The sequence below is a fragment of the Somniosus microcephalus genome, chromosome 8, assembly GCF_052327205.1.
Source record: "Somniosus microcephalus isolate GS21.2 chromosome 8, FLI_Smic_1.0, whole genome shotgun sequence".
Lineage (NCBI taxonomy): Eukaryota > Metazoa > Chordata > Chondrichthyes > Squaliformes > Somniosidae > Somniosus > Somniosus microcephalus.
Window position 1 is genome coordinate 226,032,142 of NC_140994.1, and position 15,246 is coordinate 226,047,387.

Genomic DNA, 15,246 nt, shown 5'->3' on the forward strand with positions numbered 1-15,246 from the left:
ATTGCAACTCAATCAAAATAAATAACGCTGGATTAATGACAGTGATTCATATTAAATACTCCATTAAAATGAATATAGATATGCTTATTACAGTAAAATAGACTGTAAAACTACAAACACGAACAAACTGGGTTAAATTGTGTTCACAGTTACAGATAATCTGCAAACCAATTTAGAGGTAGAGTTTTTTTTCACAGCGAGACACAGAAAAAAACAAGTTTCACTGACCCAGATCTCACCCAAAAGCAGCGAGGCTCACTGAGATGTCGAGCTCTGTAATTAAAGGGAGGGTTGTATTAGCAGATAGTAACTATACTATTCCAAACACGGCAGTTGTAATTCATTATTCGCACACTTGTAATTCATTATTCGCTGGTGGCTGGGAATTATCCAACATGAAGAATTAAAATACAACTGGGTGCAGTCCAGACGAACCTTCTCCTCATCTCACAACATGGACCGGAGTCTGGAGCTGGTGTTCGTGTCGTGCAAGTCAGCACGTAACTGCTTACGTGAAGAAACGAGGAGGAGCCGAAGGTTTTAAACAGACTCCAGCTCCGCTCGATCGCATAACAGAGGGCGGTTCCGGCACAGTGTCGAATCAGCCCTTTCTTCTTCCTCGATCGATTACATTGAATTCTGGGGGGGGTGGGTGTGTGTATTTCATTCGTGTTCCTCGGCTCCTACTTTCACACACACCCGGACGATAGTCGCCTTTTTCGGGGAAACATGATTCTCTTCTTCTAACCCACAGCCGAAGTTTTTTAGCCACGAAGACAGGTTCGACTTTCTCCTTTTGTTTTTTTGGAAGACTCTACTCTGAAAACGGAAGAGCGAAGATGCCGAACTGATGGATTTGAGCGGGGCGAAGACACCGAAAGCACATTGGGCTTTGTTTCGGGGAAGAGGTAAATGACTGCAGCTTTCTATATTGTAAATATTTCTTCTGGTGCCTGACCAGGATCTCGCCCAAAGACTTGCTCGAAAGAGAAAGAAGCCTTTTACGTGGCTATATTGTATATGTATATATTACAAATCAAGCCTTTCAGTCTGATGTACTGTGCGTATACAAGAGTATATATATTATATACAAGTTCTATTTTACTATCTTCCTTTAAAGCTTGCACTACACAAACTCTGCCATAAGTAAATTGATTTACAATACAATGCTAATTATATTTTTTGCTTTCGTTGTTTACAAGATATTGTTACAGGTAAGAATTTTTAAAATGTAGAGTTTTTTGGATGTAAAGTTGATTAAAATGTTTTGTTAATAATGTTAGGCGGAGGGAGGGGATTGAGAAGTTTTGGAGCCCCGTCCACTATTTGTCAAACCTTCGGTTCGCGTAGGTCTTTCTTCACCGTCTGAAAGGCCAGCTGTTCTCAAATCCGCTGGCTTCACTGTTTTTGAAGTGAATTTTATTGGGATAATTGTTTCTGTTTAAGGGCAGTAGCCGCTATTGGCACCCCCCGACCCCAGTAATTTTAGCTCCGAAATTGCTAGAGTTTACGCCCTTGTTTTGCATTAGAATACCAAGTTATAACAGTTGCACAAAAAGTAGTGTATCTTTCACAAAAAAAGTTAAAATCAGATTTTGGACGTGTTCAATAATACCATGACAACAATTCCCTGGTAGACCCATCATTTCAGCCTGTTCTTGCCCTACAGAACTTATCTCTTCCTATCTTGACTCTATCTTTTCTCCCCTTATCCAGTCTCTTCCCAGCTACATCCGCGACTCTTCGGACGCCCTCCGCCACTTTAACAGTTTCCAGTTTCCTGGCCCCAACCGCTTCCTTTTCACCATGGACGTACAATCCCTCTACACCTCCATCCCCCACCCGGATGGCCTGAGGGCGCTCCGCTTCTTCCTTGAACAGAGGCCCTACCAGTCCCCATCCACCACGACCCTCCTCCGCCTGGCTGAACTTGTTCTCACATTGAACAACTTCTCCTTTAACTCCACTCATTTCCTCCAAATCAAAGGTGTTGCCATGGGTACCCGCATGGGTCCTAGCTATGCCTGCCTTTTCGTGGGCTATGTGGAACAATCTTTGTTCCAGTCCTACTCGGGTCCCCACCCTCACCTCTTTTTCCGATACATTGATGACTGTATCGGTGCCGTTTCCTGCTCTCGCCCCGAACTTGACAATTTCATTCACTTTGCCTCCAATTTCCACCCTTCCCTCACCTTCACATGGTCCATCTCGGACTCTTCCCTTCCCTTCCTCGACTTCTTCGTCTCCATCTCTGGGGATAGGTTATCGACCAATATTTACTACAAGCCCACCGACTCCCACAGCTACCTGGACTACACTTCCTCCCACCCCGCTTCCTGTAAGGACTCTATTCCAGTTTCTCCGCCTCCGCCGTATCTGCTCCGACGACGCCACCTTCCACACCAGTGCTTCAGACATGTCTTCCTTTTTCCGCAACCGAGGATTCCCCTCTACTGTGGTTGACACTGCCCTCGACCGTGTCAGTTCTATCTCCCGCACTTCTGCCCTCACCCCTGCCCCTCCCTCCCGGAACCACGATAGGGTTCCCCTTGTCCTCACCTTTCACCCCACCAGCCTCCACATTCAACGGATCATCCTCCGGCATTTCCGCTACCTCCAAAGTGATCCCACCACCAAACGTATCTTCCCCTCCCCTCCCCTTTCAGCATTCCGCAGGGACCGCTCCCTCCGAGACACCCTAGTCCACTCCTCTATCACCCCAAACAGCCCTTCCCCTTCGCCTGGCACCTTCCCGTGCAAGCGGAGGAGATGTAACACCTGCCCCTATACCTCCCCCCTTCCCACTGTCCAGGGCCCCAAACACCCCTTCCAGGTGAAACAGCGATTTACTTGTACTTCTCGCAATCTAGTATACTGTATTCGCTGCTCACGATGCGGTCTCCTCTACATTGGGGAGACCAAACACAGATTGGGTGACTGCTTTGCGGAACACCTCCGTTCAGTCCGTAAGGGTGACCCCGAGCTTCCGGTCGCCTGTCATTTTAATTCACCGCTCCATTCCCACTCGGACCTCACCGTCCTTGGCCTCTTGTATTGTTCCACGGAAGCTCAACGTAAACTTGAGGAACAGCACCTCATCTTCCGATTAGGCAGTCTGCAGCCTTCCGGACTCAATATCGAGTTCAACAATTTCAGATCATAAACTCGGCCCCCATTTCATTTTCTCTTGTAATTGTTCCACTCCTTTCCCCCCCCCCCCCCTTTCCTTTTGTTTCTCTCTCACACCTGGCAGCTATCTTTTGCCCTGCCAGTACACTTTACACCTAATCCCAGCCTATTACCATCTCGTCTAGCTTCTAATCTCTTTTACTTCTTTTGTTTCTTTTATTCTTTTGTCCGATCGCAGCCCTGCCTCCGATCTAGTTTCTTTTCTTTCCAGTTTTGAAGAAGGGTCCAACCCGAAACGTCAACTCAAATTTCTCTCCACGGATGTTGCCTGACCTGCTGAGTTTTTCCAGCATTTTCTGTTGTTATTTCGGATTTCCAACATCTGCAGTATTTTGCTATCGTAATTCCCGCCCCCATCTCATTAGGGTCAGACCTAGACTGTTTACAGCAGTCTCTCTCTCACACACACCCAACCCAAACACTTTTTCAAAGGGCTCTTGTTTTCAAAGGTCCAGTGTGTACCCTGTAAATAAGGCGAGCTTGCGCTACTGTATGGGTCACACCGTAACACTGTTTAGATTAATTTCCTTCCATTATTCTCGATTGCAACTAAGACGTAAGGTCGCTGCGATTGTGACAGGCCTGGTTGTGTTAAAGAATGAGGAAACCTCTAACATTTTAGTGCCAGGTTTCTATAAATACGAAGTTGGAGCGGGCACTGGGACTTTGGGTCGTCCCCAGTGGGAGGGGGAACCCCAAGTATTAGAAAAAGTTTGGGGAAATCCACAGTTGTTTGCAGCTAAATGTAACTTTCAAAGGTAACTTTACAGAAGGAGACGACCCATAGTTACTGGGGAATTCAGTCGAGTGAACTTTGTGAGGTTTGGAAAGTCAGTCACTGTATTTTGAAATTCTCAGTCTCTTGGGGTGTTTATAGAGCGCAGCTACCAGTCTCAAGCTGACTCTTCCCACTTGGCTGCAGTTGTATTATAAATGCACCCTAAAGGGAGGGGATTAGCCACAGGGGCGGTGTAGGGAGAGGAGCTATCTGAACAGCCTAGAACCAAAGGAGCAAGGAGATACAGTGGGCAGGATTTGCCTCCTTTAAACCACCTGTTTTTGGGTGGTATAGGGTGCTCAAAGAGTAGAATTGGGTGATGTGGTCTGCTGTCGCAATACCACCCCAAAAAAGTTGAACCAAAATTCTCCTCCTTAAAAACCACCAATCTGCAATATTCACCAGCCCTGCCGTATGTAAATAGGGGCAGGTGAGCCTGGCCTAGGCCTCTGTACAATTCCCCCCATTTACTGCCCCAAATCAGACCTCTGAGAACATCGTCACCATATAAATGACAGTTATGAGCAACACAGTCGTATCCCTGAGGTGGGTGTGGAGGTCATTTTAGATTTTTTGACTGATGCTTGCAGAAGCGATTTTCAGTTGGTTCTTGCTTTAGAACTTCTCTGAAAACATTCTTAATATGTGTTTGAGTACTTGAGAAAGTACATTTCTGGACTGGGGAAATGGATCGCCCAGTTAGAATCCCTCTATTCATGTACTACGAAGAGGGTGATGAGGGCAGTGCAGTTGATGTTGTGTATGTTTACCACATAATAGACTTGTTAGAAAAATTGAAGCCCATGGGATTAAAGGGGCAGTGACTGCATGAATACAAAATTGGCTAAGGGACAGAAAGTAGAGAATAGTGGTGGTGAAAGGTTGTTTTTCAGACTGGAGGGAAGTGCGTTGTGTCCCCCAGGGGGCCACTGCTCTTTTTGATATACAGGTAGACTACCCTTTATCCGAACTTCCGAAAACCGAAACCCTCTAAAAACCGAAGGTTTTTTCGTTCAGCGTAAGTCGTGCGCATGACCCCGACCCCCCCCCGCCGACCCCGACCCCGACCCCCCCGCCGACCCCCACCCCTGACAAATTTCCCAGTCTTATAAAATGCCTTCTGAAATCCGAAATTTTCCGAAAACCGAAACACGGCTGGTCCCGAGGTTTTCGGATAAAGGATAGTCTACCTGTATATTAATGACCTGGACTTGGGTATACAGGGCATAATTTCAAACTCTGCAGAGGACATGAAACTCAGAAATGTAGTAAACAGTGAGGAGGATATAACAGACTTCAGGAAGGAATAGGCAGACTGGAGAAATGGGCAGACACATGGCAGGTGAAATTTAACACAGAGAAATGTGAATAGATTCATTTTGGTAAGAAGAATGAGGAGAGGCAATATAAACTAAATGGTACAATTTTAAAGGGGGGGGGGCAGGAACAGAGAGACCTGGGGGTGTATGTACACAAGTCATTGACGGTGGCAGGACAGGTTGAGAATGCTGTTAAAAGGCAGACAAGATCTATGGCTTTATAAATAGAGGCATAGAGTACAAAAGCAAGGAAGATATGCGAAACCTTTATAAAACACTGGTTAGGCCCCAGCTGTGGGTAATTCTGGGCACCGCACTTTAGGAAGGATATCAAGACCTTGGAGAGGGTGCAGAGGAGATTTACTAGAATGGTACCAGGGATGAAAGATATCAGTTACGTGAAGAGACTAGGCAAACTGGGGTTGTTCTCTTTAGAGAGAGAGAGAAGGTTAAGGGGAGATTTGATAGAGGTGTTCAAAATCATGAAGGGTTTTGATAAAATAAATAAGGAGAAATTGTTTCCAGTGCAGAAGGGTCTGTAACCAGAGGACACAGATTTAAGGTAATTGGTAAAAGAACCAGAGACGACATGAGGAAAAAAATGTTTATGCAGCGAGGTGTTATGATCTGGAATGTACTGCCTGAAAGGGTGGAGGAAGCAGATTTAACAATAACTTTCAAAAAGGAATTGGATAAATAATTGAAGGGCAAAAGTGTGCAGGGGTATGGGGAAAGAGCATGGGAGTGGGACTAATGGGATAGCTCTTTCAATGACCTCCTTCTGTGCTTTATCATTCTATTAGGAGGAGGAGGATATAGAAGAGGCTAAATTGGGGCACTTAGAGTGAGGCAAGACAGAAGATGTTTATTTCCTACATGCCAATACTCACTGCAAATGGCTTACAGACCTAGTAGGTCTTGTTCAAATTTCTCTGCCTGTCAGTGCCTCCGAAGTCTGCACTTCACCTCCCGCTCTGCTGAAGACCTGTTGCCCATTGCGCCAGTAGAACAGTATTGTCTGTAACAATGAAAATGACCACAGCCTTGAATTTTTTTTCCCATTGGACCATTCCAGGCAGCCTCCGTTGACTTTTTGTCACTGACGGTCGAGTCAGGCAGACCTCACCGTTCATTAACTCCTCCACGGCAGCTCCAAAACAAAGAGAGAAAGCAGTTCAAGTCTACAGATTGGCCGGGTTCCCACAGGTGTAAGAAACAACAGATGGAAAAATATGTGGCATTGAAAGCCCAATATGACCGCTCCCTCAGTTTATTAATAGGAAGGGTTTTCATTAAATAGATATCTAGCTAGCGTTTGATGTCAGTCACTTTATCACGCAAATTAAAATTATGCTCTTGTCTTTGCCATTAGAGACAGCATAGTTCCAATCAAGCTTTGGAAGCCCTGGCTTCTTGTTGCTTTAGAAATCTCATGGACTGTCAGTCTCTCCAGGGTGTTCCGCATGTTATGAGAAACTTCCTGCAATGTGTTGCAGATGTGTAGTGGACTCCTCCCACATCTGAACCATATTCATGGAAATTGTCTCCACTGCCTGCACATGAGACCTATGCTCCTGAATCATTCTTATTTTGAAGACTGAGCCCCTGAGAGCTGGGTCCCTAGGCTCATCAGCCAAAGACGGTTGTTTCTCCACCCCTCCATGAAGAAATGGCACTCTCCCTCCCCCTCTGCTACTGAATCTTCACGCTTACCAATCCTCAGTGAAAGCCCCCTGATTCACTAACTGCTTCCTTCCCAGTGGCAATATCTGGTTTAGTGCCAGGGTAGATAAGAGGCCATGAAGGAGTGGTGAGGATGGACAAGAGTTGCGAATCTTGAGAGCAGCTGGTCTCTTCTTCAAAGTCATCCCCCTAGGATTTCAAAAACGCAGAAGCTTGTTTAGCTGTGCAATTACTTACAGGACTCCTTGAAGAAATAGCAGTTAAGTGCACAACCATTCTAGCTGGAACAATCTACATCAAGCTGAAAGGACCTGTGCTTCCCCCTTGCCCGGCCTTTACCAATCTGATGTTGGCACCTCGTTTCCTACTGCCCTGTGTAATTAATGAGGGCCAGTCCAGGAAGTTTGAGGGGATTCATGGTGGGATTGGATGAGTGGAAGGAAGTCCCGCCCCTTCATTAACTTACCAGTAGGAGGAGAATCCAGCTCTATGTCTAAATGCTTCCTTTATGTGCAAAGTATTACAGTATACCAGAAGCCCTTGGACACTGTGGTGTATGTTCTCTTTACTACCAGTATTGTTATGATTCCCCTCCCTTGATGTTTAAAAGTAGACGGTCAAATAATGAGAGCTACTAGTTTATGATGACGGAGTCAAATTCCATTCTTATTACATGGAATTCTGGGATTTTTTATTTGGGATTCTATTGTGTGGCTCTGTCCATTTTCTGGTGAAAACTGCAAACAATGGCTTTACAAGAAAACAATGGGTTTCTAGCTTATTCTTGTCTTTAATATACTGTGAAAATTCTCCCAGACTGTTTCGAGTATTTGGCGAACCACAGTCAGAAAGCGACCAAGAATCAAGGTAGTGAGCTTAAATATCCCAAAAGGATCTCCACACAGAACCGTAGACAATAATAGTGGGAGAACCTAATTCATTATCATATATAACTCTTAGGACAGAAAACACATTTTTCCATGCATGAACATGCACACAGTATTTAGATCTTCTGATTCTCATTTTAACAGAATGTGTCTTTATGTGAGGTGGCCAACACTCTTTTTTGTCTTTATGTGGAATTAAATTAAAGGATTCCCTTCCTCCACAGTTTTCATTTAAACCATGATTAATCATTATTTGACGTGGGTTAACCCATGGTTAAAGCGAAGTGATGAAAAAGCTCTGTGGAAATAACTGATGAGGCTTATGTGATGCAATATCCTTTAGGAGTTGCAGAGCTAGTGAGGTAATAAATACATCAGCTGATTGCCAGGGTCATGGGTGTCACTGAACGGCTGCAGGGCATTCTGAAGGGGGAGGGCAAACAGTTAGAGGTTGTGGTTCACATTGGTACCAACGACATAGGTAGAAAGAGGGATGAGGTCCTGCAACAAGAATTTAGGGAGCTAGGTAGCAGATTAAAAAGCAGGACCTCAAAGGTTGTAATCTCTGGATTACTCCCGGTGTTACATGCTAGTGAGTATAGGAATAGGAGGATAGAGCAGATGAATGCATGGCTAAAGAGTTGGTGCAGTAGGGAGGGCTTTAGCTTCCTGGATCACTGGGTCTGCTTCTGGGGAAGGTGGGACCTGTACAATTCGGACAGGTTGCACCTGAACCGGAACGGGACCAACATCCTTGCGGGGAGGTTTGCCAGTACTGTACTGTTGGGGTGGGGGTTAAACTAACTCAGCAGGGGGATGGGATACGGAGTGGAGCTATAGTAGGGGGTGATGCACAGCCAAATATAGAGGAAAAAACAAGTCAACCTGGAAGGCAGAGCAAATATGTAATGGCACAAGGGAGTATGTCAAGGCTGGATGGCATTTATTTTAATGCAAGGAGTCTTGCGAGTAAGGCAGATGAATTGAAGGTGTTGATAAACACATGGGAGTATGATATTGTTGCTATCACGGAGACATGGTTGAGGGAGGGTCAGGACTGGCAGCTCAATATTCCAGGGTATAGAATCTTCAGGCGAGACAGAGAGGGGTGTAAAAGAGGAGGGGGTGTCGCAATATTAAGCAAGGAGTCAATTACTGCTGTAAGGAGGGATGATATCTTAGCAGGTTCCTCTAATGAGGCCATATGGGTAGAACTTAAAAACAAAAAGGGGGCAAGCACTTTGCTGGGAGTGTACTATAGGCCCCCAAACAGTCAGGGGGAGATAGAGGAACAGATATGTAGGCAAATCTCAGAGAAGTGTAGAAATAATAGGGTAAAAATAGTAGGGGATTTCAACTTCCCCAATATTAACTGGGATAGTTAGAGGGTGCGAAAATCTTAAAAGTGCATCCAGGAGAGCTTTTTGAGCCAGCATGTAGAAAGTCCTACAAGAGAAGGGGTGTACTGGACCTAATTCTAGGGAACGTAGCCGGGCAAGTAGTAGAAGTGTCAGTAGAAGAGCATTTTGGTGACAGTGACCATAATTCGGTGAGATTTAAGGTAGTCATGGAACGTAAATAAAGGTTCTAAATTGGTGGAAGGCCGATTTTAATATGATAAGGCAGGATCTGGCCAAAGTGGATTGGGATAAGCGACTTGTAGGAAAATCCACATCAGAGCAGTGGGAGTCCTTCAGAAAGGAAATAGAGAGAGTACAACGCCAACATGTTCCTGTAAAAGTCAAGGGTGGGACCAACAAGCCCAGGGAACCCTGGATGTCAAGGGATATACAAGAATGGATTAGGAAAAAACGGGACGCTTTTGGCAGATACAAAGGACTAAAAACAGTGGAAGCCCTAGAGGAGTATAGAAAGTGCAGGGGGGTACTTAAAAAAAGAAATTAGGAGAGCGAAGAATGGGCATGAAAAAACACTGGCGGGCAAAATAAAGGAAAATCCCAAGGTGTTTTATAAGTATATTAAGGGCAAGAGGATAACCAGGGAAAGAGTAGGGCCCATTAGGGACCAAAGTGGCAATCTGTGTGTAGAGCCGGAAGATGTGGGTGAGGTTTTAAATGAATATTTTGCATCTGTGTTCACTATGGAGGACTATGTAGGCATAGAAATCAGGCAGGGGGATTGTGATATACTTGAACAAATTAGTATTGAGAGGGAGGAGGTACTAGCGGTTTTAGCGGGCTTAAAAATGGATAACTCCCCAGGCCCAGACGAGATGTATCCCAGGCTGCTGTGTGAGGCAAGAGAGGAGATTGCAGGGGCTCTGACACAAATTTTCAGAACCTCTCTGGCCACAGGGGAGGTACCAGTGGACTGGAGGACAGCTAATGTAGTACCATTATTCAAGAAGGGTAGTAGGGATAAACCAGGGAATTACAGGCCAGTGAGCCTAACATCAGTGGTAGGGAAATTACTGGAAAAAATTCTGAGGGATAGAATTAGTCTCCACTTGGAGAGGCAAGGATTAATCAAGGATAGTCAGCATGGCTTTGTCAGGGGGAGATCATGTTTAACCAATTTGATTGAATTTTTCGAGTGGGTGACGAGATGTGTGGGTAGTGCAGTTGATGTAGTCTACATGGAATTCAGTAAGGCTTTTGACAAAGTCCCGCATGGGAGACTGGTCAAGAAGGTAAGAGCCCATGGGATCCAGGGCAATTTGGCACATTGGATCCAAAATTGGCTTAGTGGCAGGAGGCAGAGGGTGATGGTTGAAGGTTGTTTTTGTGACTGGAAGCCTGTGTCCAGTGGTGTACCGCAGGGATCGGTGCTGAGTCCTTTACTGTTGGTAGTGTACGTTAATGATTTAGACATGAATGTAGGAGGTATGATCAGTAAGTTTGCAGATGACATGAAAATTGGTGGAGTGGTAAATAGCGAGGAGTGAAGTCTCAGGCTACAGGACGATATAAACGGGTTGGTCAGATGGGCAGAACAGTGACAAATGGAATTTAACCCTGAAAAGTGTGAGGTGATGCATTTTGGGAGGACTAACAAGGCAAGGGAATACACAATGAATGGTAGGATCCTAGGAAGGACAGAGGATCTGAGGGATGTATGTACATAGATCGCTGAAGGCAGCAGGACAGGTAGATAAGGTGGTTAAAAAGGTATATGGGATACTTGCCTTCATTAGCCAAGGCATAGAATATAAGAGCAGGGAGATTATGATGGAGCTGTAGAAAGCGTTAGTTAGGCCACAGCTGGAATACTGTGTGCAGTTCTGGTTGCCACACTATAGGAAGGATGTGATTGCATTGGAGAGGGTGCAGAGGAGGTTCACCAGGATGTTACCTGGGCTGGAGCGCTTCAGCTATGAAGAGAGACTGGACAGGCTGGGGTTGTTTTCCTTAGAGCAGAGAAGGCTAAGGGGGGACCTGATTGAGTTGTACAAAATTATGAGGGGCATAGATAGGGTAGATAGAAAGGAACTTTCCCCTTAGTAGAGGGGTCAATAACCAGGGGGCATAGTTTCAAGTTAAGGGGCAGGAGGTTTAGAGGGGATTTGACACACAACTTTTTCACCCAGAGGGTGGTTGGAATCTGGAACTCACTGCCTGAAAGGGTGGTAGAGGCAGGAACCCTCACAACATTCAAGAAGCATTTAGATGAACACTTGAAACACCATGGCATACAAGGCTATGGGCCAAGTGCTGGAAAGTGGAATTAGAATAGACAGGGCTTGATGGCCAGCGCGGACACAATGGGCCGAAGGGCCTCTTTCTGTGCTGTATAAATCTATGACTCTATTATGTTAAGGGCGTGGGCTGGTGAAAGAGTTGCAGAAGGATTAGTGTTACATATTTCATGGGAAATTTTCTTCTTTGTGTCTTTAAGAATCAAACTGCCCCTTGATAGGTTGTTGAATCAGAAAACTTTCCTTATGTCATATAGTTTTGTGTAGAAAGACTTTTTAAGATATAGTATAAGCCAGTTAAGTGGGGCATCAATAAGCAGAACATTTATTTTATATGGAATGACTTACTTGGAATTAATTTCTATAGACTGACTGGCTGGTTTAACCTGTTGATCAAACTGCCCCATCCATAAGGCAGAATGAATGCTGTGACATTCAGCTCTATAGTCTTCCAGTGGAAGAGTTGAGTCTCAGCTCGTTATAGAGAATCCTCATCTTGGAAATTCCCAAAAAGATAAGTGTTTAAATAGATTTTTGAAACCTAAAAAATTAGTGATTGTTAGTCTCCCATACTGTATTTGTATTAAAAACAATACTGGATTCTTTTTGAATCTGACATCCTTGTACCTGCTGTACTTGAAAACTATCTTGTTTATATTACTGTGGTGCAGGATGCAAATTGGCTATGGGGATGAGAATGGAAAAAGGGCGATAGTCATATTTCAAGCACATAGGATTCAGAAATGAAGCACACAACAAACTTGCTAAGTGTCAATTGAAATCACCACCTCCAAATTGCTTTTGAGATTGAAAGTAGTCATTGGGGGCAGTCTTTGGCAACTCAAAGCCCAAGAACAATAACTGAGTCTAGATAATTCAGTATGTCTAAAATTCAGTGGCCTAGAAATTCGGTGGGCTGCGCCACCAGTTAGCGCCTAAAGAGGGCACTCAGTGGCTTTAGCGCCACTGGCCGCGCCTCCCGCGATATTTAGCTGGGGCGCTAATGGCGGCGTTAACCTGTTGCGCTGCGCCGCCTCCGATGACGTCATCGGTGTGCGCAGCGCCCCGCTACCGCCCCGATCTCGATATTTGGCGGCGACCACCTCTGTAGCGCCGTTCGCAAATGGCGCCCGGTTCACGGGGCCTTCCTGTGGCGGCAGTGGCACAAATTAAGGTGGAGGTGCGGGGCGGCCGTTTTTTTCGGCGGCCGCCTGCCAGCACCTCCGTCCCCGGCCTCCTGATTCCCCCCCCCCCCCCCCCCCCCCACGGCATTGCCGGCTGTTTTCCGAGAGCCCGGCACTTCTCCTCGGTGCCAGGCTCTTTTGCCGGCACTCGCAATCTCTGATTGCGCTGGTGCAGGCCCCTCCCCCTTAAGAATGGGAGGAAGGCCTGCTGTACCGCAGCGCGCCGTGCCGCAGTGTGTGGCGCTGCGGCACATTGCGCTGCGATATTCAGTTTCAACGCCCTAAGAGGGACGCGGAGCGTCTCAAGCCTCGCCCCGTGTCCCTCTTGGGGCGCTCAAGCTGAATTTCTGGCGGTCGCTACTGCTCCAAACGCTGCGCTAAATCCGGCGCCCACGCGAGCTTGGTGCCCCGGTTGCGGCTCCACCCAATTTCTCCCCCAGTATGTCTTACACTAAACATCCGTAAGACAAAGGTCCTCTACCAACCAGCACACAATACCCCCCCATTATCAAATTCCACAACAAGGCCTTGGACAACATGGACCACTTTCCATACCTCGGGAGCCTACTGTCAACAAGGCAGAAGTCGATGATGAAGTCCAACACTGCCTTCAGTGTGCCAGTGCAGCCTTTGGTCACCTGAGGACGAGAGTGTTTGAAGACCAGGACCTCAAACCCGGCACTAAGCTCATGGTCTACAGAGCAGCAGTGATACCCACCCTGCTGTATGCCTCAGAGACATGGACCATGTACAGCAGGCACCTCAAAGCACTGGAGAGGTACCACCAACGCTGCCTCTGCAAGATCCTGCAAATCTAACGTCAGTGTTCTCGCTCAGGCCAACATCCCCAGCATCGAAGCTTTGACCATGCTCGATCAGCCCCGATGGACGGGTCACATCGTCTGCATGTCCGATGCGAGACTCCCAAAACAAGCGCTCTACTCGGAGCTCCGATACGGCAAGAGAGCCCCAAGTGGGCAGAGGAAATCCTTCAAGGACACCTTCAAAGCCTCCTTGAAAAAGTGCAACATCCCCACTGACACCTGGGAATCCCTGGCCCAAGACCGCACAAAGAGGAGAAGCATTAGGGAAGGCGCCGAACACCTCGAGTCTCTGCGCCGGGAGCAAGCGGAAGCCAAGCACAAGCAGCGCAAGGAGCGCACATCAACCCAAGCACCCCACCCACCCGCCCCTTCAACCACCGCCTGCCCCACCTGTGACAGAGACTGTACGTCCCGCATTGGACTCATCCGTCACCTGAGAACTCATTTTTAATGTGGAAGCAAGTCATCCTTGGTTCCAAGGGACTGCCTAAGAAGAACATGTCTAAAAGGACATTGAATTATTATCAATGGGTGAGAAATTGCATTTATCACACTGCAGCGGGGATGTTGGAGCCTGGATGGTTAATGAACCATTGCACCTCCGGACCCTCATCTCGGGTGTGGTACTGGTGTCCTTAACTGCAAGGTTAATTATCAGCAAGCACATTTTATAAAGCAACTTGTTGGTCAAAAGTACATTATATAGTTTTAAAAATTAAATGAATGTGCGGGTAGTTCTAGGCAACAAAGTAAGACAAGTAAGTGACCGGAAGGTAGGATAACACTTAAGAAATAGTGGCCATACCCTGATTTTAAAAAAAAAAAGAGAAAAAGAAATTAAGAAGAAGAAGACTTGCATTTATATAGTGCCTTTCATGACCACCGGATGTCTCAAAGCGCTTTACAGCCAATGAAGTACTTTCTGAAGTATAGTCACTGTTGTAATGTGGGAACCGTGGCAGCCAATTTACGCACAGCAAGCTCCCACAAACAGCAATGTGATGACCAGATAATCTGTTTTAGTGATGTTGATTGAGGGATAAATACTGGCTAGGACACCGGGGAGAACTCCCCTGTTCTTCTTCGAAATAGTGCCATGGGATCTTTTACGTCCGCCTGAGAGAGCAGACGGGGCCTCGGTTTAACGTCTCATCCGAACTTGCATTTAATTCCATTTCTGGTGATTCTTCAGCACTGTGTCTAAAATATGTTTTCAAAACCTTCTCTCATGCTACAGAATTATGAAAAATTAGTTGTGTCTGAAAAGCAAATGAACAATTCTGAACAACTGCAGAGCCTCCTTCCCTGTTCCAGTCATCCTTTCTGGGTCTGTGAGATCCTTGCATTGATTAGTTGCATGTCTGTGGAGCTCATAATCTGTAGGAGTTTTAGGCCTGTGCAAATTGATAACTCACTCTTACAGTTGGCCTATCTGTTATACAAATTTATCTTGTGGCTACAAAGTGTTTTAAAACAAATCTGTCTGTTCCTAGGTAGCTGTGCCTGCCTGCCAAACTGGCCTACCTTGGAGGTGCCATGAAATGTCCTGGGTCCTTTGATGGCCAGAGGCTTGCCTTCCTCCTCAATGATGCACTCTCTAAGGAGGCCAAGTTATGGAAAGTGCCTCTTTTCAAGACTTTCAGCAATAAGGTAAAGTGCAGTTTGCAGTATTTTAGCATCTATCATCTTACCTATATGTCAAAAATAATACATCCAAGCCCCTTTAT

The 15,246-nt window shown here is 46.0% G+C and overlaps 1 protein-coding gene across 1 annotated transcript in view; it reads left to right on the plus strand.

Moving 5' to 3' along the window:
* Window positions 1–580: 580 nt before the first annotated feature.
* Window positions 581–15,246, plus strand: part of ccni2 (cyclin I family, member 2) — a 33,753-nt gene continuing 19,087 nt past the window's right edge. The window contains exons 1-2 of the mRNA XM_085995751.1: window positions 581–908; window positions 15,013–15,169. Coding sequence (XP_085851877.1) covers window positions 15,056–15,169 — 114 coding nt within the window. The 5' untranslated portion in view covers window positions 581–908; window positions 15,013–15,055. The remainder of the gene's footprint in view (window positions 909–15,012; window positions 15,170–15,246) is intronic.